At 42.9% G+C, this 23825-nt stretch overlaps 1 protein-coding gene across 1 annotated transcript in view; it reads left to right on the top strand.

Annotated features, from left to right (window-relative positions):
- The first annotated feature begins 20303 nt into the window (after positions 1-20303).
- The window catches only part of LOC135514648 (interleukin-1 receptor accessory protein-like), a 45422-nt gene continuing 41900 nt past the window's right edge, over positions 20304-23825 (top strand). The window contains 2 exon segments of the mRNA XM_064938118.1: positions 20304-21009; positions 23137-23231. Coding sequence (XP_064794190.1) covers positions 21008-21009; positions 23137-23231 — 97 coding nt within the window. The 5' untranslated portion in view covers positions 20304-21007.

Here is a 23825-nt window from a genome sequence, read left to right as displayed (position 1 = left end):
ATACAGCCGGGCACCATCCCACTTACAGGTACAGTGGGCACCGTTACTTCATCACCCTCATTTTCCCACTCAACAAATATCTTCAGCCTAGGGAGTAAGTTAACTCAGCAATGGTAACAAAACAATATATCCCCCACTTTAACTGGTTCTGCTGTTATTCAATCTAATCTTATCAGGACATCATTCCCACCCTGTATCCTTCTTGGCCTTTCCGTCCCAGGACCCTTCCAGTCTACTGGCAATGGTGTCCCAGGGAAGGTGGCACACTCACCGCCAATAGCTTGGCACCACCTCAGACCATATCGTGCTAGTTTTGCCGTCCTTCCCTAGCTGTAGTAGTGCTAAGGCCCTTCCTGACCATATGTAAGTATGTCCCCTTCTTACTAATCCCTTCAAATTCACAACCTCTGCCCCCAGAGGTAATGGTAATTGGGCTTTAGGTTTGGTCATAGGGTCTGCCTTGAAGTGCTGATTTAGCCTGCTTTTCCAATTCTAGGTATTTACTTAATCGCATAATAAAATGACACTAAAAGGTGCAGTTTTGTCACATAACACAAGAGCACAGATGTCTCAAGTTTTGAGGGGGCATGCAAATGGCATGCTGACAGCAGGAATGTCCACTGGAGCTGTTGCCAGAGAATTGAATGTTCATTTCTCTACCAGAAGCCGCCTCCAACCACAGACCATGTGTAACCACGCTAGTCCAGAACCTCCACATCTGGTGGCTTCGTCCCTCTGGGATCATCTGAGACCAGCCATCCGGAAAGCTGATGAAACTGAAGAGTATTTCTGTCTGTAAAAACTGGCTGGGCCTGGTTACCCAGTGGGTTGGCCTGGCTCCTAACTGTGTGGGCCTATGTTCACCCATGGCTACGCCACTAACCAGTCATGTCAAATCTATAGATTGGGGTCTAATGAATTTATTTCAATTTCCTGATTTCCTTATATGAACTGCAACTCAGTAAAATTGTTGAAATTGTTGCATGTTGTATTTATAATTTTGTTCAGTATACATTTGACGTCACACAGTTTTTCAGTTTTGAATACCTTTTACTCTGTATCCCATTGCTTTCAGCTTTTCCCTAGTTCATTTCATCCCTTGGTTTTCTAAACCCAAATGGACACCAGAGATCAGCTCTCCCTTAGCCTCCTCAGGGACCTCTCCCTTCAGAAGTTGTTTTCCACCGTTCCCCCTTCCACTATTATACTCCTCATCGAAGCAATAGCATCTACTTCCTCATTACCCTGCCAGTTAACTCCTTCTTTCAAAGTGCTTTCTTGTGTATTATTTAATGTTGCAAATCCATTAGCAACTTAGCTATTTAAGCATGTACATCTTCATTGGCAATCTCCTTTCCTTTAGCTCCTTCATAACCATTTCATTCACAGATCCCTAAGTCTTACCTAAGTCTCATTTTAAGGCTATATGACAGTAGTCACTATTGGTTATTATTCTCTGTTTAATGTGTGTATCTTTAGTTTTTAACAGGCCTTCAAGTACCCACAATAATTGGGCCCCCTCAGAGAAGCCATAAGTGTCTAGTAAATGTTTAACTCTAGACAGGTAGTTTATATATTTTTCAACTGTCTCTTTTAGGCAACACTGCCTATAATATTTTCAGTTCTTGCAACACATCAGACTGAAGCAAGGTTGTCATGGGTAACGCTTGTGGTTGCGGTAACCCAGCTTCTGTAGCGATTTGCCAGAGCTTTGATCTAAACTGCCAGCACTTCCTGTGGAGGAAGCACTGAGGCCCCGGGTGCTGTTACTATTTAACATCTCAGAGCTAGAGTCATCTCCCTCTGAAATTCTAACTCTCCTCCTTGTTTTAGTGTCTGCTTTCAGCTCCTTTATAATCTTTCTCATAATCTCCTGTAACACGTGCCACTTAAATTATGGACATTTTAAGGGGGAGAGTGAGGCCCTGAGCTGACAATAAATGCTTTGAGGAGAGGTGATTGGCAAAATTCACATAATCCCCATAAGTGAATTGTGTTTCACAAGTTCCCTCATCCATCTTATCCACCCAAGATCTGGGATGATAACTGCAGTCTATTCTGTTGTAGGGACATAGTATTCCCTACCATCCGGCCCCATCACCGTCCCCCAATAGGTATTAAGTGCATGCTTTCTAGTAGCTCTTTTGGATTTTCGCTTTTTATACTTGTGTTGCCTTTGTAGCAACCCTAATGATGGAGCAGCAATCACCAACGTACACCCCAGATTTCCTCATCCATCCTCATCATTCTGGTCTCACTGCATGTATCACATATTTCCTATCCTCTCCTGGGGGGAGGGGGGGGGGGGTGTGTGTGCTTTGGGTCAGGTTACCTCCAGTAATGATTACAATTTTTTAACCTTTACTGGTCCTTTACTGCTACCCGAGCTTGTCCTTCTACCTCTAATCAAGGTACCGCCCAATAGCTATATGCCTGCACTAAACCCCCTGGATGATTCAGGTGACCATTGGCGGCATTGGTAATGGCCTGAGTGTGTGCCCCGCAGATGAGTGATTCTTATTTGGGGTTGTCAGGGAAACACTATGCTTCCCTTTATTTCCAGGGGCACATTGGTGGTATTTTGCTTAGGGGCTGAGCCATCTCGTTTTGCCTCTCTGCCTCTCCCTTTTGCTATTTCCCCCGCCTGACCCTGGCTCACTCTGGTCTCGGCCCCTTGCGGGTCTGCACCCCTTCTCATTTCCATTTGCCCCCTGGGTTCTGTAATCATAGAGGCAAAATCTTCAACCATCTTCCTCCAGGTTGCCCCAGATGAGGTTCTAGGCACTACTGTTGGCTTGTGTATTCTTGAACACTCCGCGGTTAGAGGTCCCTACTACTTCGCTATCACCAGTACATTCAATCGGGGACCCATACCATGGCAGGGTCCTCCCCGGACCGTAGTCTAGCTTTTTGTGTATTTCTTCCCCTTCCGACTCCACATCCACTCATTCACCTATACTCTTCTGACCCAGAAACATACTCCACACCCTCGGTGCAATACCCCCCCTTTAATTCCTAAAGGGATCCATCAAACCTTGGGGTGTTTGTTCCGTAACTCTGGGCGGGTCCACTTTCTTCCTTCCGAGTCCCATGTATCCCTACTTATTTTGGAGGGGGAGCCGAAGGGTGTCCGTGAGTAACCGATTTTTGGTAAGAGGGAGGTGAAGGTATATATGGAGGAGCCAACCTTGCCGGGTCTAGGTATTCTGGCCCTGAACCTCTCCATCCAGGTCCCACTTCTCATGCAACTGTAAATAGCATGCGTGCCATTCCGGGTCTGAGGATGCCATAGAGGTCGACGTTATATGGACACTATATGGACACTGCATTGCTGCTTGCCCCCCCCTCCCCCCCATTGCTCCGCCAGGACCCCTCATTTACCGTGCCTACACTGTATGACCTTCTTAAATTACTATACCCATACAGTGCACTACACACCTCCTTCTCATAGTGTAAGCTGAATGTATGGTCTGCTACTCGGGGGGTGTGACTTCCATTACATTTTCTGGATCCACATACTCAGATGTCTGAACAATCAAGGTGGGGTTGTACTTACCAAGCGCCACCAACCATCTGTCCATTTTTGGGCACTAATTATTCTCTCTCAATTTCCCTCCCTTCTTCTTACATTTTTTTGCCTGGCCACCCAGTTCTCCAATGTTGCTTCTGCCACTACACCCGGAGAGAGGGGCTCCGGTCAGTATCAGCCTATGCTGCCATGTAAACGGATTCCAGTAGAATTGCCCTCCTTTCAACTCCACCATCAACTTAACCCATTTGTCACAGTTCATTTCTCAATGAATTAACTGGCACAATATCCCACACTTCTAGGACCGGTACTGGGTCACTGGTATTGCTGAGCCTTCGTTTGACCCATGTGCCATTTTGATTACTTTACTATATTGTATCTAAGCATAAGACGCCTTTTCTCACAACTATTTACTTTAACTGGCCTCTTGAAATAATTCAGGATGACAGAAGTGAGTGCTACGGGGCACTAATAATTGAGTTAAGTTTTCTTTGCTTTCTTGTGCACAGGAACAATATTGGACTTCTTGAAGCAGGTGGGGACGGCAAATTGGGATCGGGAAAGATTGAATATGTTCGTAAACACTCCAACCAGCTGGTCTGTGCATGCTCTGAGGGTGCAGCTAGGGATGCCGTCAGGGCCGGCAGCTTTACGAAGGTTAACACGCTTAACTTACTCACGTCGGCCACGGAGAAGGAGAGCCCACAGTCCTTGGTAGCAGACTCAGTGGCTCTGTGTTATCCTCAAGGCGGGCGAAGAAGCTGTTTAGATCGCCCGGAAGCAAGACGTCGATGTCTGAGACGTGGCTGGTTTTCCCTTTTAAGTCCGTGATTGTCTGTAGACCCTGTCACATATGTCTCGTGCCTGAGCCATTGAATTGCGACTCCACTTTGTCTTTATACTGACATTTTGCCTGTTTGATTGCCTTATGGAGATATTAACTACACTGTTTGTATTCGGTCATATTCCCAGTCACCTTGCCATGGTTAAATTTGGTGGTTCGCGCTTTCAGTCTTGCGCAAATGCTGCCATCTATCCATGGTTTCTGGTTAGGGTAGGTTTTAATAGTCACAGTATCCGTGTATTTGTTAATGTTATTCTCAGAGGCTATCCGGAACATATCACAGTCCCCGTGATCAGAACAATCTTGAAGCGTGGTTTCTGGTTGGTCAGACCAGCAGTGAATAGTCCTTAGCATGGGTACTTTCTGCCTGTATGAAGGGAGGATCAGATTTGCCGAAGGGGGGTGGGGGAGGACCTTGTAGGCATTATGAAAAGTTGAGTAGCAGTGGTTTAAAGTCTTCTCAGAGCGAGTGCTACAGTCAATGTGTTGGTATAACTTCAACTGTATTTTTCTCAAATGTGCTTTGTTAAAATCCCCAGCTACAATAAATGCGGCCTCAGGATATGTGGTTTTCAGTTTGCATAAAGTCCAGTGAAGTTCTTTGAGGGCCATCGTGTTATCGGCTTGCGGGGCAATATATACGGCTGTGACTATAACAGAAGATAATTATCTTGGGAGGCATTTGATTGTGAGGTATTCTAGGTCGGGTGAACAAAATGACTTGAGTTTCTGTACGTTATCAAACCATTAGTGGTTAATCATGAAATATACACCCCCGTCATTCTTGTTCCCAGAGAGTTCTTTATTCCTATCTGCACGATATACTGAGAACCTAGCTGGCTGTATGGACAAAGACAGTATATCCCGAGAAAGCTATGTTTCCGTGAAACAGAGTATGTTACAGTCCCTGATGTCCCTCTGGAAGGAGATTCTCACCCTGAGCTTGTCTACTTTATTATCCATAGACTGAACATTAGCGAGTAATATACTCGGAAGCGGTGGATGGTGTGCGCTCCTCCTGAGTAGGACTAGAAGTCCACTCCGAATACCTCGTCTCCGCCGGCAATGTTTTGGATTAGCCTCTGGAATCAGTGTAATTGTCCCTGGGGGGTATGACCAAAGAATCCAATTCGGGAAAGTCATATTCCCGATCGTAATGCTGGTGAGTTACCTCTGCTCTGATAACCAAAGGTTATTTCCGGCTGTATGTAATAACACAAAAAATGTCCTGGGCTATTAATGTATGAAATAACACACAAAAAACAAAATACTGCAAAGTTGCTTAGGAGCAAGAAGCAGAGCTATCTTATCTGTCGGTGCCATCTTATTCTTGGAAGACTTTGCATTTGTTTTGGTTTGTTTGTTTGTCAATTAGGGGTGCAGGGTGAATAAGGGGACTGTCGTACGGTAATTTGTTAAAAAGCCAATTTGACATTTGCTCGGAACATTGTTTCACTGAGGAAATATATGAGCCTGCTGTTAATGATAATGCAGGGGATTTTCCCAAAGTTGCTGTTGACGCATATCCCACGTAGTTATTGGGGTCAGATTTGCCTCCACTTTTGTAGATTGTAGATCAGTCCTTGGTTCCAAATATTGGAGAAGATTCCAGAATTAAGGATGATGTTAAAGAGTTTAAGTATAGCCAATTGGAATTTGTGGTCTGTATTAGAGGTCGACCGATTAATCGGAATGGCCGATTAATTAGGGCCGATTTCAAGTTTTCATAACAATCGGAAATCTGTATTTTTTTTAAATATATATTTTTTTATACCTTTATTTAACTAGGCAAGTGAGTTAAGAACACATTCTTATTTTCAATGACGGCCTAGGAACGGTGGGATAACAACCTTACAGTTAACTAGTACAACGCAATAATGACCTGCCTCTCTCTCGTTGCACTCCACAAGTAGACTGCCTGTTACGCGAATGCAGTAAGCCAAGATAAGTTGCGAGCTAGCATTAAACTTATCTTATAAAAAACAATCAATCATAATCACTAGTTAACTACACATGGTTGATGATATTACTAGATATTATCTAGCGTGTCCTGCATTGCATATAATCTGACCGAGCATACAAGTATCTAAGTATCTGACTGAGCAGTGGTAGGCAGAAGCAGGCACGTAAACATAAATTCAAACAGCACTTTCGTGCGTTTGCCAGCAGCTCTTCCTTGTGCGTCAAGCATTGTGCTGTTTATGACTTCAAGCCTATCAACTCCCAAAATGAGGCTGGTGTAACCGAAGTGAGATGGCTGCTAGTTAGCGCGCGCTAATAGCGTTTCAAATGTCACTCGCTCTGAGTCTTCTAGTAGTTGTTCCCCTTGCTCTGCATGGGTAACTCTGCTTCGATGGTGGCTGTTGTCGTTGTGTTGCTGGTTCGAGCCCAGGGAGGAGCGAGGAGAGGGACGGAAGCTATACTGTTACACTGGCAATACTAAAGTGCCTATAAGAACATCCAATAGTCAAAGGTTAATGAAATACAAATGGTATAGAGGGAAATAGTCCTATAATTCCTATAATAACTACAACCTAAAACTTCTTACCTGGGAATATTGAAGACTCATGTTAAAAGGAACCACCAGCTTTCATATGTTCTCATTTACTGAGCAAGGAACTAGCTTTCTTACATGGCACATATTGCACTTTTACTTTCTTCTCAAACTTTGTTTTTGCATTATTTAAACCAAATTGAACATGTTTCATTATTTACTTGAGAATAAATTGATTTTATTGATGTATTATATTAAGTTAAAATAATTGTTCATTCAGTATTGTTGTAATTGTCGTTATTACAAATAAATAAAATAAAATAAAAAAATCGGCCTATTAATCGGTATCGGCTTTTTTGGTCCTCCAATAATCGGTGTCGGTATCGGCGTTGAAAAATCATAATTGGTAGACCTCTAGTCTGTATATTTTATAATTTAATTTAGGATACCATCAACACCACAGGCCTTTTTGGGTTGGAGGGTTTGTATTTTGTCCTAAAGTTAATTTAATGTAATTGGAGTACCAGTGGGTTCTGGTAGTCATTAATAGTTGATTCTAAGATTTGTATTTGATCATGTACATGTTTTTGCTGTTTGTTCTTTGTTATAGGTGTGAGGACAGATGCTGGAGATGAGAAGCAGGTACAGGGAGTGAGCATTTAACCAGTTAAGTGTTAGGGGGCGCTATTTTAATTTTTGGATGAAAAACGTTCATTTAAAAAAAGATATTTTGTCACGAAAAGATGCTTGACTATGCATATAATTGACTGCTTTGGATAGAAAACACTCTGACGTTTCCAAAACTGCAAAGATATTGTCTGTGAGTGCAACAGAACTGATGTTTCAAGCGAAACCCAGATAAAAATCCAACCAGGAAGTGCCGCATTTTTTGAAACCGCCTCATGCCAATGACTCCTTATATGGCTGTGAATGAGCTACGCATGAGCTTACATTTTCCACGTATTCCCCAAGGTGTCTACAGCATTGTGACGTCTTTTTACGCATTTCTGTTGAAGAATAGCTGTAAGAGACGATATTTAGCAAGTGGTCACATGGTGTCTCCCCCAGAAAATCTTGCGTAAAATACTGAGGTAGCCATTTTTCCAATCGCTTCTTATGAGAAACCAATTGCCTCGACGGATATATTATCAAATATATATGTTAAAAACATGATCCTAAACATTGATCCTAAACAACGTTTCCCGTGTTTCTGTCGATATTATGGAGCTAATTTTTTAAAAAGTTTGGTGTTGTAGTGGTGTTTCCGGTCGATTTCTCAGCCAAGCATGATGAACAAACGGAGCTATTTCGCCAACAAAAAGAATCTTTTTGGAAAAAAGGAACATTTGCTATCTAACTGGGAGTCTCCTGAGTGAAAACATCCGAAGTTCTTCAAAGGTAAATGATTTCATTTGGTTGCTTTTCTTATTTTTGTGAAAATGTTGCCTGCTGCCAGCAGAGCCTAGCATAGCATTATGCTATGATAAACTTACACAAAACGAGCCGGCTGAGGCATAGGAGCCTGATGAGCTAGCGGAGGCATGACATAGGATGGGAGCCTGCAGAGCCAACCGAGACAAGAAATCCTTTCAAGCCAGCGAAGGCGTGGAAGCCCGATGAGCCAACTAAGGCACCCCCAGTTCCATCGGCGACAGCACCCGGATCCGACGTCACCAAAAATAATTAAACTCTCTGCTTCACATATGGGTGTCAGCAATCTGTAAGGACAGACGCTGGAGATGAGAAGCAGGTACAGGGAGTGAACATTTAATAACCAAAGGAAAGGAACAGAATACGGACAGTGCTTGGACAGGGGAAACATAAACAACAATAATGCTGACACGGGGAACCAACAGAGGAACAGACAGATATAGATCGGGCAATCAACAAGCTGAAGGAGTCCAGGTGAGTTGAATGAGTTTAATGAGCGCTGATGCATGTAATGATGGTGACAGTTTTGCGTAATGAAATGCAGCCTGGCACCCTCGAGCACCACAGAGGGAAAGCGTGTGCAGCCGTGACAATAGGGCCAAACATTTTGGAGAAGTGGTTTATCCATACATCTCCATTTTCGAGAGATAACTCTTTGTGTTGTTTGTTTCATTTTTTTCTGATTTCCCAGAAGTGGTTAAGAGTCCACGGATTCTTCAATTACATTGAGCTGATTTCTGACATGCTGTTTCTGTATTATTTTTGTGATTCACCATAGTGAAGGCATAGACTCAGGTTTTCTGGGTCTCTATGTTTTTGGTTGGATAGGTTTCTCAATTTCCTTCTTAGGATTTTACATTCTTCATCAAACCATTTGTCATTGTTGTTAATTTACTTAGCTTGCCTGCTTGACATTTTTAGATTTGATAGGGAAGCTGAGAGGTCAAAAATACTGTTTTGTTTTTTTACTGCCAAGTTTACACCTTCACACCTTCATGACTTTTCTGTGAAGATTTGAAGGATCAGGTTAAGGTGGGTTTGCTCTACGGCTCCCTCTCTCTCCCTCATAGGGGGAGAAGGGTGAAGTTGGTTGTTCTGTGACTGTCGCAAATACCTGCAGGAACTATCTCTCTCTCTCCCACTCTGCAGAAATGGAAGTTATAAATCCCTTTGTTACAACAGAGAGTACTGTGACATCCAAGATTGGATAATGTTGTGGAATTTATAGGATTAAATGTTAAATTATTTGTGAGAAGATGAAATATGATGTTAGCCTTCTAAATGAGAATTGCTTTTCATATAAAAGTTCTACCCTGTCAGTGACCACACCCTTGTGAGCATTATGTTGGCGTCATGGAATGCCCCCTTTTGCCAGAGTGCATAAAACCCCTCCTAACGAAATTTACATTAGACCAAGCAGGCGGACGGGTGTTGAACCGGATGTCACGAATGTTCAGACTCTATGAGACCAGAAAAACGTGGAGCATGGCTGCACGTTGAAATGGTTAGAAACTCTGAAACTCTCTCTCTCGAAGAAGAAGAAGAAGACTACACAGGAACATCCAGTCTGCAGCTGTTTAAGTTCTTTAGTCTAGTAAACTCAACCGAGAACCACCGGGTGATATTTTGAAAGATCTAACAAACACTTCCTCTGGAAGATCTGTTCTCACAGACACTCCGAAACCAAGAAGCTACGACTACGAAAGACATTGCGATCTCTGGGGACAATCCAGAGACTGTCGAACTACTCTCCCCAGACGGACTGGCGATTTCAACAGCGAGACAACAAAGACATACAATCCTAAATATGTACATTGCATTTCTAAATCCGAATGAGCGCATGCTGGGGTGCTAAATATCAATTTTTACGATGAGCGTATTATTCAACTGTATGTCTCTTCTTCTACTCTCTTACATGCCCCCCCATTTTCATTTTTGTAACAAGCCATCATATCAGGTTAGTCCACTAGGGGCTTTTCATTGCATTGTGTAGTAATTAATGTGTAAGCTATCCTGTTTATGTGTTTATGTAATTCTGTGTGATTATTTAGTTAGTTATTAAAAAATTATTAAGCCAATTTGTATATCGCTGATTCATCATTTATTCTAGGATTTGTACAAATATCCAAGTGTTTTGCGACATTAAGAATGAGACAGAATGTAAATAAGAATTAATGAATTCACTGTGACTGATGTAAGAGAAATCTTTAGAGTTTAGTTGTTTTATAGTAACTCATTAAATTATTTTTCCCGTGGTGCCCCAGATTACTACATAATTAATTGTTATATGATTAATTTAATTGCGTAATAATTGAACGTGGTATGTAATGATTTTATAAAATACATTAACGACATGTTGATTCCCCCGTGCGAGGAATGTAAGATAGAATGAGGTCTTCATGTTGAATTCAGCCTATGAAATTGAAAAGCAGATTACATTATGGACCCAGATTATATTATGAGAGTTGTAGACAGGAATTGCTGAGTGTTTGTGTTGCCATTTGAACAATACATAGAGGTTGCCTCCGTGTTGTTTCTCTGACATAGTCAGTGTAGTGTCGATTACCGAATGCTATGAGCCAGACCATACATATGGGCCGGTCAGTTTAGCTATTCTGAGAAATAAAGCATTGGGCCAAACGTGCTATTTCTGTCACTTGCGCCTCAGGAGCGAGTAGACTCGGTCAGTATTCATTTCTTGAGCCAGACATGGGCTGGCAATTAGTGAAGTTTTAGTAGCTATATTAGCTTAACTTCTCTGGGATATGTGGGACGGTAGCGTGCCACCTTGCCAACAGCCAGTGAAATTGCATGCCGCCAAATTCAAAACAACAGAAATCCCATAATTCAAATTCCTCAAACAAGTATTTTACACCATTTTAAAGATAAACTTGTTGTAAATCCAGCCACAGTGTCCGATTTCAAAAAGGCTTTACTGCGAAAGCACACCAAACGATTATGTTAGGTCACCGCCTAGTCACAGAAAAGCGTAGACATTTTTCCAGCCAAAGAGAGAAGTCACATAAAGCAGAAATAGAGATAAAATTAATCACTAACCTTTCATGATCTTCATCAGATGACACTCATAGGACTTCATGTTACACAATACATGTATGTTTTGTTCGATAAAGTTCATATTTATATCCAAAAACCTCAGTTTACATTGGCAAGTTATTTTCAGTAGTTCCAAAACATCCGGTGATTTTGCAGAGCCACATCAATTTACAGAAATAGTCATAATAAACATTGATAAAAGATACAACTATTATGCATGGAATTATAGATACACTTCTCCTTAATGCAACCGCTGTGTCAGATTTTTTTTAAACTTTACGGAAAAAGCACATCATGCAATATTCTGAGTACAGCACTCAGACACAAAAACAAGCCATACAGATATCCGCCATGTTGTGGAGTCAACAGAAGTCAAAATAGCATTATAAAAATTCACTTACCTTTGATTATCTTCATCAGAATGCACTCCCGGGAATCTCAGTTCCACAATAAATGTTTGTTTTGTTCGATAATGTCCATCATTTATGTCCAAATACCAAATTTTTGTTTGCACGTTTAGTACACAATCCGAACTCACGAGGCGCGGGCAAGTCCAGGCGAAAGTTCAGATGAAAAGTCATATTACAGTTCGTAGAAACATGTCAAACGAAGTATAGAATCAATCTTTAGAATGTTTTTATCATAAATCTTCAATAATGTTTAAACCGGAGAATTCCTTTGTCTGTAGAATTGCAGTGGAACGCAGGTCACTCTCACGTGAGCACGCTTGATCAGCTCATGGCACTCTGCCAGAGCCCTGACTCGTTCAGCTCCCATTCCCCCCTCCTTCACAGTAGAAGCATCAAACAAGGTTCTAAAGACTGTTGACATCAAATGGAAGCATTAGGAAGTGCAATATGACCCCATAGACACTGTATATTCGATAGGCAATAAGTTGAAAAAATACAAACCTCAGATTTCCCACTTCCGGGTTGGATTTTTTCTCAGGTTTTTGCCTGTCATATGAGTTCTGAAGTTCGTGAAAAGGAGGAGCAGAGTATGATGGAGCAGACAGCATGGACATGGGACGAAATACTGGACGGTAAAGGATCCTGGACGTGGGAGGAGAGAGTGGCAGGAGAGGATCGCCTACCATGGAGGCAGGTGGATATGGAACGGGAGAAACGGCGACGATATGTGGGTACACGACTAGCACGGAAGCCCGAGAGGCAGCCCCAAGATTTTTTGGGGGGCACACGAGGAGATTGGCTGAGTCAGGTAGGAGACCTGAGCCAACTCCTCGTACTTACCGTGGGGAGCGTGTAACTGTTATGCAGAGATGCGCACGGTGTCTCCAGTGCGCTATTCTAGCCCGGTGCATTCTATACCAGCTCCTCGCATTGGCCGGGCTAGACTGGGCATCCAGCCAGGAAGGAGGGTGCCGGCTCAGCGCTCCTGGTCTCCAGTATACCTCCTTGGACCAGGATATCCAGTGCCGGCTCTGCGTACTGTGTCTCCGGTGAGTGTGCACAGCCCAGTGCGTCCTGTGCCAGTGCCCTGCATTTGAAGGGCGAAAATAAACATCCAGCCAGGACGGGTTGTGTTATCTCCACACTCCAGACCTCCAGTACTCCTCCACAGTCCAGTACGTCCTGTGCCTCCTCCCCGCACTCTCCCTGAGGTGCGTATCCCCAGCCCGGTACCACCAGTGCCGGCTCCATGCACCAGGCCTACAGTGCGCCTCGCCAGTCCAGAGTGTCCAGCAACAGTACCCAGTCCAGAGCGTCCGGCGACAGTACCCAGTCCAGAGCGTCCGGCGACAGTACCCAGTCCAGAGCTTCCGGCGACAGTTCACAGACCGGAACCTCCAACGATGGGCCACAGTCCGGAACCTCCAACGACGGGCCACAGTCCGGAACCTCCAACGACGGGCCACAGTCCGGAACCTCCAACGACGGGCCACAGTCCGGAACCTCCAACGACGGGCCACAGTCCGGAACCTCAAACGACGGGCCACAGTCTGGAATCTCCAGCGACGGTCCCCAGGCCGGCGTCTCCAGCGACGGTCCCCAGCCCGATGGCACCACGCACCAGGCCTCATGTGCACCTCCAGGGTCCAGTACCCCCTGTTCCTGCTCCTCGCACTCGCCCTGAGGTGCGTGTCCCCAGCCCGGTACCACCAGTGCCGGCTCCATGCACCAGGCCTACAGTGCACCTCGCCAGTCCAGAGCGTCCGGCGACAGTACCCAGTCCAGAGCTTCCGTCGACAGTTCACAGACCGGAACCTCCAACGACGGGCCACAGTCTGGAACCTTAAATGCTGGGCCACAGTCCGGAACCTCAAACGACGGGCCACAGTCCGGAATCTCCAGTGACAGTCCCCAGCCCGGGGTCTCCAGCGATGATCCGTAGTAATGAGCCTCCAGCGAAGATCCAGAGGTCAGTGCTACAAGGGCGGAGGGTTCAATGTAAAGAAGGGGGGCGGCGTCCGGAGCCAGCCCGCCACCAAAGTTAGATGCCCACCCAGACCCTCCCATATATGTTTAGGTTTGCGGCTGGGAGTCAGCACCTTTGGGGGGGGGGGGGGGGGGGGGGGTACTGTCACACCCTGATCTTAGTTATCTTTGTTTTCTTTATTATTTTGGTTTGGTCAAGGTGTGAAGAGGGTGATATATGTGTTTTTGACCTGTCTAGGGTTTTTGTACGTTTATGGGATATTCCAGTCTAGGTGTTTTTATGTCTATGGTTGACTAGATTGGTTCTCAATCAGAGGCAGCTGTTTATCGTTGTCTCTGATTGGGGACCATATTTAGGTAGCCATATTCCTTGGGTATTTCATTGGTTATTGTCTATGTGTAGTTGCCTGTGACAGCATTCGGTTTATATAGCGTCACGTTTGTTTTGTTATTTTGTATGTTTGTTTAGTGTTTCTTAGTTTATTAAAGCGTATGTATTCGTATCACGCTGCGCCTTGGTCTCCTCCTTACGACGAATGTGACAACGATTCAGGGTCAGCTCATAACATTCATAACATATTACATACATAGATACCGTAGAATGATAAATCATGCAATTGTTATTCTCAAGCTAACCAAAAGCATTCAGCTACGAACACCCGTTCTCGCTATTTTAAGTTTAATTAATCTAACTTTCTTTCATGGCAACTCATAAGCAGACCATGTCATATTTGTTTCATAGTCGATATATTATCATATTTCATTACATTACATGATAATATATCGACTATGAAACAAATATGACATGGTCTGCTTATGAGTTGCCATGAAAGAAAGTTAGATTAATTAAACTTAAAATAGCGAGAACGGGTGTTCGTAGCTGAATGCTTTTGGTTAGCTTGAGAATAACAATTGCATGATTTATCATTCTACGGTATCTATGTATGTAATATGTTATGAATGTTATGAGCTGACCCTGAATCGTTGTCACATTCGTCGTAAGGAGGAGACCAAGGCGCAGCGTGATACGAATACATACGCTTTAATAAAATTTAATATTTCATGACAGTGTGATGGTTAGCTTTTTTTACAGAAGGATGAAAGAACACAATATGTCTGTCACAAATTGTTAGGGAGTCTTTGCAGTGTGTAGATGGTGCAGGTAACATATTCATTGCATATTTCCCATCACCTAATGAACAACCATAATACCAGTCTGGTGTTAAGCTTTCTGTGCTGTATTGACGCATCCTGAAATGACATCTGCTGCTTCAGACTGAACAGTCATATCTCAGTTATTGTTTCAATATCTAGAAAAAATAAGCTATTTGCTTTTTCTGTCAGAGAGTGAGCTGATCAAGGGGTCAAAAATATAGATATTTCCAGATGTTTACTGTCCGAGGAACAGGCCATGGAAGCTTTATTGCTGGCAAAAGTGTCCATAACCAGAGGTAATTAAACTGTTCTGTGTTCTCCATCTATGCCTGTCTTGTTTTACATGGAACCTGTCTCACGTGCATTAATTAAAAACCCTTAAGATGTCAGCTGCTAATGTTCAGATTTACACCAGTTAAACACAGCCATTTTTACTGGACTATCTGTTGTTGCCAACTCATGATATCACTGGGGCTCAGCCTTGCAATAACCAAGTGGTGAGACACATAGCCCTCTAAATGCTTCAGCTAGCTAGATTCTTTACATACATTGTTTCACAAGATGACAGCCTGGTTTGCTGGTTTTCTCAGGAGTCCCTAAAACATAAATAGCGATTTTCGTAAATGAACTTTATGACAAAAAATATGCACAAACGTTTGCCTCTACATTAACTAACATATTCCACTCAATTGTATATTTGTTGCTTGACTCGTTATGATGTTATAACTACTTACATTTGGTTCCACTATAATGTTTTGTCAGCCATCTTCAGCCAGGGACGGGTGACTCGGTCAAATTCGTCATTGGACGTCATTGGTCATATAAAAATCTTGGGACCCAAATGCATAATGAGCGCTCTAACTCCCCTTGTGGTGGTCTGGAGCAATGAAGCCATGACGCTGGGTACCTCTAAGTATCTCAGTGGAAGTTCGCAACTTTTGAAGGAGGAACCACTGTATATGACAATCTAATATTGCCTACGTTAACCTAGATCATGCAGCACTGCTTTCAGGTTAATTAAAGTTGAACTCCCATATAACCTATACAGGTGGATTTATCATTAACATTGATGAATCATTGAAATTTACTTATGCAAATTAATTCACGTTCCTCCCACATTGCTGATCCAGTATTGATGCTTTATTAACTTCTTTAATAGATAAAAATAGTCTTTGCAGCTTCCACCGACTCAAAACATAAAAAAAAAATAATGTGCAAGATATCAGAAGGGGTGGTTCCCAGTCCACTGCTAATAAGTGAACCCTCACCCATAGAAGGGTTGATCACTGACCTCAGCAGCGATACAAACCCTACCTATGCCATTAGGGGAAAAACTGCAGAAATTCTGAAAAACGCTCTCCAAATCAACCATCGGGCGCCGGCATTTAAAGGTTCTCTCCACTTTACCCTTTATTTATCACCATCAGAAATTGGCATCGGTCCAGTACCGCAGTGCTCAGCAGAAGCACATGCAAGACAAGGCTGATATGAAGGGATAGGTGGAGAGAACCGAGCAACTAATGACAAAAGCAGGAAATGAAAACATTATGCTAGCTGAGGAACTGCGTTTGAAAACTGAACAATTAAAAGTCATTGCAAATAATTATGATGATGAATGAGCACAAACTCTTCAACAACATTGTTTTCTAAAAGGAACTACTCGATGTAGCCAAAACTACATACGATTTAGCCCACACCAAACTAGATAAATCTGTCGAGTTATCTACAAACAAGAGTGCACAATTTGATAACATGCATGCAGTTTTTATGAATGTTACTCAAAGCAATAAAGTTGTAGTCCAAATGCTGCAAACCGATGACGATCAGTTAATGAACACAATGACTGATTTGGATGACAAATCAGCAGAACTTATTGAAGTCGCTGACCAAATGAATGGTGAGAGAACTCAGGTGATGAAGATGGAAATATTGATTTCTAAGCAAGCGGAGGAAACCTCATTAATATCTCACTCTGTACTCAAAACCTCTACCTGCAAACCATGACAGATAAGTATGAGGCCGAATGGAGCAGGTGCGACACTAATGTGTCTAAAATCAGTACTCTAAGCGCCCAACAGGACTCTGCTATACAGCAGAATATCACCCTTAGGTACCATCTGGAGCAATTCCAGAACGGTCACACACTACAGCGTGTCTACCCAACCAAGCAACCGAAGCTCGGTACTCAAGTGAGTGAGGACGAAAGAAGGTTTCAGACTTTGCCTCCCTCAGGGTTGCCGCCTTTTTGCTAACAAAGTCAAAGCTTTGTTTCTCCTCTTGGCCTTTCAGCCCCAATTTCCCCACAGGATGAAGGCAACCCTCTCCACCTGCTTGGCACGGAACGCTTTGACAAAATAGCCAAATCCTTCCGCACCTTCGACCCAGTTCCAGATCAGCCAAACAATACTGAGACGTTCCGAGCAGACATAAAGGACGCCTTGGATGGCCACCCGAACGCTACGGGTTCTGACAGGCTTTACTTGTTGAAGCGAACGTTGAATAGACACATGACAAGGTTCATTCGTCTACAACAGCAACACGTGCAAAACGACTACACTACACTTGCCACAGCTTTGAAATTGGAATTCAGTGGTTCTGTGACTTGCAAACACGACAGCTCGCTGGCTAACACTGTCAGACAAGCTCTGAATGAACACCCACAAGCTTACTATCATATGCTTCATTCAGCTTACTCTGATCTACTCACTGAAACAGGAATGGAAGAGCTGTTACCATTCAAACAAGTGTTGCTGTCGGACATGTATCCAACCTTCATTACCTACTTGGGCCTTACAGCCCACGTTGGCTTGCATATCTTACAACTCAGAGAACTTGCAAGCACAGCTTTAGAGGCATCAAAAGTATGTAACGCTAAGAGCCCTGACATCTCGGTTTTGAAGTTTGACCAGGAGCACTCACTCCAGTTAGAGGGTGCATTATCAGTTATTGGAGCGTTGAGAGATGACACACAACAACTTTTTCTACCACACAACAATGGTCTCTATTAAGGACGACAAAAACGTAGACCAATGTTCTCTAGTAGTCCCACTACGTGGAGAACTTAAGTGACAAAAATTTGAGTGTGTGTGTGTGGGGGGGGGGGGGGTCCCGAGACACAAAGGGGGGGAATACTAACCCAGACCCATGATGAGGCCGGTGGGGGGGGGGGGTCGAGGCTACGTACAACACTGTATGAGGCTGCCAGAGCCGAAAACAAATCTAGTTGTAAACTTCCCCATGAGAACAGAGAGGAGTGGACAGGCCCCTCGATGGGGATAACCTTAGAACCCATCTAAGATATTACTGAGGTGTACCACACTGGTCATAAAACTCCCCAAAAAATGGCAATCTCCAGAACACTCTTCTGATGGTTAACACACTTGTCACTAACAAATAGAACCTTCCATTCAGGAGGAAAGTTATTAGAAGTCATGAACCATGATCGCACTGCGTATGACTGGTTCAGTGCTTATAGAGTACTTCCTTCATGAGGTTAGTTCCTCCGTGGATAACATAGCTATGAAATAGACTCCTTCATACCCATCACCGCTACAATGGTGTAAGACACATTGACGTGTAGTAAAACTACTGCAGGTCCCCTTAACATATGTCTTGAGGTCAACATCAATACTTACCTCTAGGCATTGACCTGGAAGTTATCTGAGGACGTCAGACTCATTCTGAACAGGTTGCAGCCTACCAGGATACTTGATGTTCTTTCCCTTGGCATGTGCGCTTATGTATGCATAAACGCTCACGTACAACGGAACGTTTAATGAGGATTTATTCTAGGATCACTTAAGGGTCCAAGCAAAATAACAGCCTTAGTAAAGTTGAAAATGTACTCTGAGGCCTTTGACTCTACAGCTACAGTACTCACCAGTTTCTCCACAGAGGTCAATAGATCATCCCTGTAGACTGGCCAAAGCTGGTGCATTAGAGCTGTAGACTTATCATGCAGTTATCAACTTAGGATAGTGCCCTAAGCAACACACCGCGAATTAGGAACACCCTAGATATGACATTAGACAATACCATGATTGGGTCATTTTGTCAAGACCGTGGACGTATATAGAATACAGTCCAATTAGATGAGTAAGGTGTGATAACTATAGTTTGTGTATCTTTTGTTTGCTTTAATTATTTTTAGTTTAATTTCCTTTGACACTTAGGAAGTGATAGAGTCATAAACAAGTGCCTCATACAACCATCACTTAGTGCCACAACGCTGCTCATTTGGGAAGAAATTGAATTATGTATTCTGTGAGTGTGTGTGTGTTGTTGTTAACACCTGCCTAGGTTACTGCCTAGGTCCACCAGCCTGGACGACCAGACGACGTGTCCGTAACAACGATCCCAATCCGACATCCGCTGCCCATCCTGGTGGTGGACTGCTCCATTGGCATAAGGCCTACCAGGGTAAACCACCAGAGGGGGACCACAACGGCAATCACCAACCAGGACATCCCCTGGCCATTCTTGTGATGGTTTGCAGCTGTAAGAAAGCCTACCAGGGTAAACCGCCAGGGGGAGTACTGCTATGCTGATCCACAAACCAGGACGGACATCCAAGGTTCATTTTTATGGTGGGTTGCAACTTGCAGGATCCTTCCAAGTTAAATCCACCAGAGTGGGATTGTCACGACTCCTGTGAAGATCTGAAGGATCAGGTTACAGTGGGTCTGTTCTACAGCGCCCCCTCTCTCCCGCAGAAGAGGAGAGGGGTAAAGTTGGCCATTTTATGATGGTCATAAATACATGTAGAAATTCTCTCTCTCCCACTCTGCAGAAATGGAAGTTAAAAATCCCATTGGTTATAACAGAGAGAATTTGTAGTGCTGTGACATCCAATATTGGATAATGAAACAACAGTTGGAATGGTCCATGGGTACTTAAAGAACAATTATGTCAGATCAGTTGTTGTTTTGGGATCTCATTAAGGACGGAATAACAACGTTATTTTATTGACTGAATATTTATGAATCAATTTAACAATTAGGATTTGTTATCTGTAATGGTTATGATAAATTAGTCATTGTTGCTCACTGTTGGCATAAATATAAATGTGCACATGTTTTTTTCCACTTTCAGCCACCCTTGTTCTAATCATGCATGTACAGTCAAAAGGTAAAATACACATCCCTATCCATGACAGATTTCTCTAAACATTAATAGTTTGAGGCAGATCTTCCCCCCATTAAATGCAATGTATTAACTTAGACTCATCTATTGTGAATACATTTGAGTAAAAACCGTAGCAGATTGAATCCTACCTGCTGATACAAGGCTGAAACCGCAACTACAATTGAGAAATACCCATAGACTGCAGCCACTGCTCAATACACGAAAAAACGCCTATATTGGAGATTTCGCAACTTGGGTTTTCCGTGGAGGGAGGAGTTGAACTTTACGGTACAAGATTCACTTCCTTCTTCATGGCAATAAGCAGAGCACTAAGAAAAATCGAAAATGATTGAATTATTTATTTCCTTAAATGTAAATATGTTGTCGTAGCACTTAGCCTGTAACTATAAACCAATAACGCAGTTTATGTTGGAATCTATAAGAAAGAATGGTGTCTGAGTTATCCAATAGCTTATTGAAATATTAACTTTGAGCCTTTATCTATTCCTAAATCCAGCAACAAAAATGCGAGGAGTGTCATTTAAAGTAAATTAAAGTGGCACCTGGGACATCGAACGGGGGCTCACTGAGATTTGCATATCACAGAACCTCTAAGTAGTTTACGACGGCTGGCAGTCATTCGTCATAGGGACAGGTAGGCTACGTTTTATGTGTAATATACTCTAGCCTACTACTGAGCCGCATCTCGAGGGTGCTCGACTGTGTCGCTTTGATTGGAAGGATTCCCAAGACCGTGTGGTTGTCGTTTGTCATATGATTTATGGTCCAGTGGTGAATGGTACTGTAAAACAAACCCGGTACTGGCACGGCCGCCGTGTTCCTCTCTGATCGTAAGTTAGCCGGCTGCAGCTGAGTCAGACAGTCTCCTCACCCTGCGACAGCCACTCTGCCCTGCCCGGGGTGTCAGCGTTCCCGTTGCCGTCTTCAGCGCTACAGAGTGAACCGGTGGACTTGTGGAGATGTAAGTATCACCTCAACCTATTCATTCGTTTATTACGCATTGTGCACTGTTGCAGTACTAGTTGCATGCAGCCTATAACTTGCTTTTGATCCACATTTAGCCTATAATCCAAACAATTCAAGTAATAATGATTTTCCCATACACTGCAAGCAGAGAAATCTCTGCACATCTATTGTAATCATTTTAATTTATGCATTTTCATACAGTTTGTCAGTTTTGACAGAAAGACCGTCCTCTTCTCCATCAGATTCCGATCGGACCTGCTTAAACATTGGCGCATGTCTCGTTGTTTTCCGAGTTTGCCAAAGGACTCAGGAAGAGCGTGATATCGATCATAGCGGATAATTAGATTTTCTTTCAAACACATAATGAGTGCTCTTTTGTGGAAGCAGAATCAATTAATGTATGCAAACTGAATTAGCCTAGAATGTCCCCTTTTAAGTAATTTCGTGACTCATTAGAAAACCTATCCCTTTCGATCCCATGGTTGAATGATTATGATAAATTCTAGGCCAATTCAGGCAGCATTGGCAATGTTTGCAGAAAATTGGATACTAAAGTAGTCATTTGTGAAACTCAGATAAGCAGAAGAGAGTGGTTGTGCGTTAAATTAGCCTAAGTAGCCTAGCCTAAAATTAAAATGATGTTGTGTCCAAAATTGTATTGTACATCAAATGAAGTAACCTAACATTATTTTACACAAGTCAGCATATGTTGCTTTTGAGAATTAACTGAAGTGAGTATAAAGGGACAGTTCAAAGTTGAAAGTAATGGTTCACACAAATTTCACAATTAGGCCTATATATTGGTTTCCGTACCTTGTCCATAGACTGCTTACATGGGTAAGAAAACCAATATGTAATCTAGTAATAAGATTAACATCTGTTTTCAGATTACACGTCTGTGAGTTTAATGTTCTTAAAAAATAAAAATAATGTTACATTCAGTGTATCTGTGTTTATATTTGACCATGTTTTGTGCCATGGTCATAGAGACCTCTCATCTTTATCTGTGTTTCTAAAATTCCTCTTCCACGTGCCACTGTGTCTCTCTGGAATTCAATCAAAACCACCTCCACAGTTTCTTTAACTACAAACTAATGCTCATGCATGCACACGTTTTATTCTAACAACTGTATCTATACAGTGTGTGGGTAGTCGACCTGGTTGTTTTTATACAATTTACTGTACTCTTTTAGAAAAAAGGTTGCAAAAGGGTACTTCGGCTGTCCCCAGAGGAGAACCCTTTTTGGTTCCTGGTAGAATCCTTTTGGGTTTCAGGTAGAACCATCTATGGAAAGAGTTGAACATGTAACCCAAAGGGGTTCTTCCTGGAAACCAAAAAGGTTTTTCCTATGGGGACAGTCAATGAACACTTTTAGGTTCTAGATAGGACATTTAGCTTTTTAAGAGTATAGAAAAATCTGTGATTTTATGTCACAATGGGAATCAAGAGCTATGCTCTAAATACTACAAAGTGGGTTTGATTGAATTACGCCCAAAGTGTCTCAATGTGTATTTAATTCAGCATCTCTGTTCAGTGCCAATGTATCTGGATAGGCAGACCAAGCCAAGGACATGCCTATTTCTCTTTAGTGCCTCAAGTCAGTGATAGTGTGGCACAGAGACTTTGGGCAGAAGGCAGCCTCTTGTTCATCTCCCTCTGTGCTGTTGCAGTAAAAAGCGCTGATCAATGTGGAGGTGGAGGCACCCATATGTGCTTCCGGGGAGCCACCACATGTCATTACCTACCTCAGTCCTTTCATGCATGGCAGATCACCATAATTTGATATCCCTCTTCTCTCCTTTGCGCCTCTTCTCTCTTTACTCTCTCCTTCCCTCCACTTATTTCTTCCTTTCTCAATCCTGATCTTGTCTCCTTCCCTGCATCTCTGTGTCTCTTTCTGTCTCCTTCCATGTCTCTCTCTCTCTTTCCCGTCAACTCCTCTCTCTCTCCCTCGTCTGCCTTTACTATGACCCTGTCCCATCATTTTGTCTCTTTCCCTCAACCCCCTCCAAAGTTTGACAGAACTGACTCAGTGTAAAATCAATATTTCTATAATTAATAGCTGAGTTATTGTAGAGATTGAGGCAGACATATGGTAATGATTTCCCTCACCCTCCCCAGGGCTCTCTTCATCACAGCTCTCCTATCTATCTCAGTTGCCATGGTGGGAGTAGGTGGGACTACTGCAGCCACCACTCCATCCAGTGTCCACTCAGGTGAGTGATAGTTCCGACAAGAAGGTTTTGATTGGTCAGTATTATGCTACACTCCGAATATGAACCCTAGTACCCTCCGTAGGCAATTCATGTAGATTATAAAATATTGGATATGAATAGCTCCACTTTGCTAAATGGAGTTCACACCATATTTATTCCACCTATCCAGTCCTTCCTAAACTATCCCACAATTATGTGTGTAGGGGGTAGAGTCCTGCACAGGTCAGTTTTTTGGAGCCGCACCCACCTCATGCCGGCCACATCAGTTCGGAACCCCACCCATCAGGGCAGATTGTTCTCCGCAACCCGACCCACCCGCATAGGATTGTTTTCGAGAGCCGGTCCTTTACCTGCCATATGACATCATTTTAATTAATTGTATTTGTGACTTCACAGTAGTAGGTTTTATTATAATGAATACTATTAGGCTATTATTACTATTCCCCTTCCCTGCATGAATTAATGTCTATTCAACATTTGGATAAAAGGAAACCATGTCATGAATTAAGAACTATATATTTTTATTTTCACAATGTGATGCGCCACTCAAATCACAAAAATTGCCTTTTTACCAAGTACAATTCTGAGTGTGCA

This window comes from Oncorhynchus masou, chromosome 26 (assembly GCF_036934945.1).
Source record: "Oncorhynchus masou masou isolate Uvic2021 chromosome 26, UVic_Omas_1.1, whole genome shotgun sequence".
Taxonomy (NCBI): Eukaryota; Metazoa; Chordata; class Actinopteri; order Salmoniformes; family Salmonidae; genus Oncorhynchus; species Oncorhynchus masou.
This window is presented reverse-complemented; position numbering and strand designations above follow the sequence as displayed.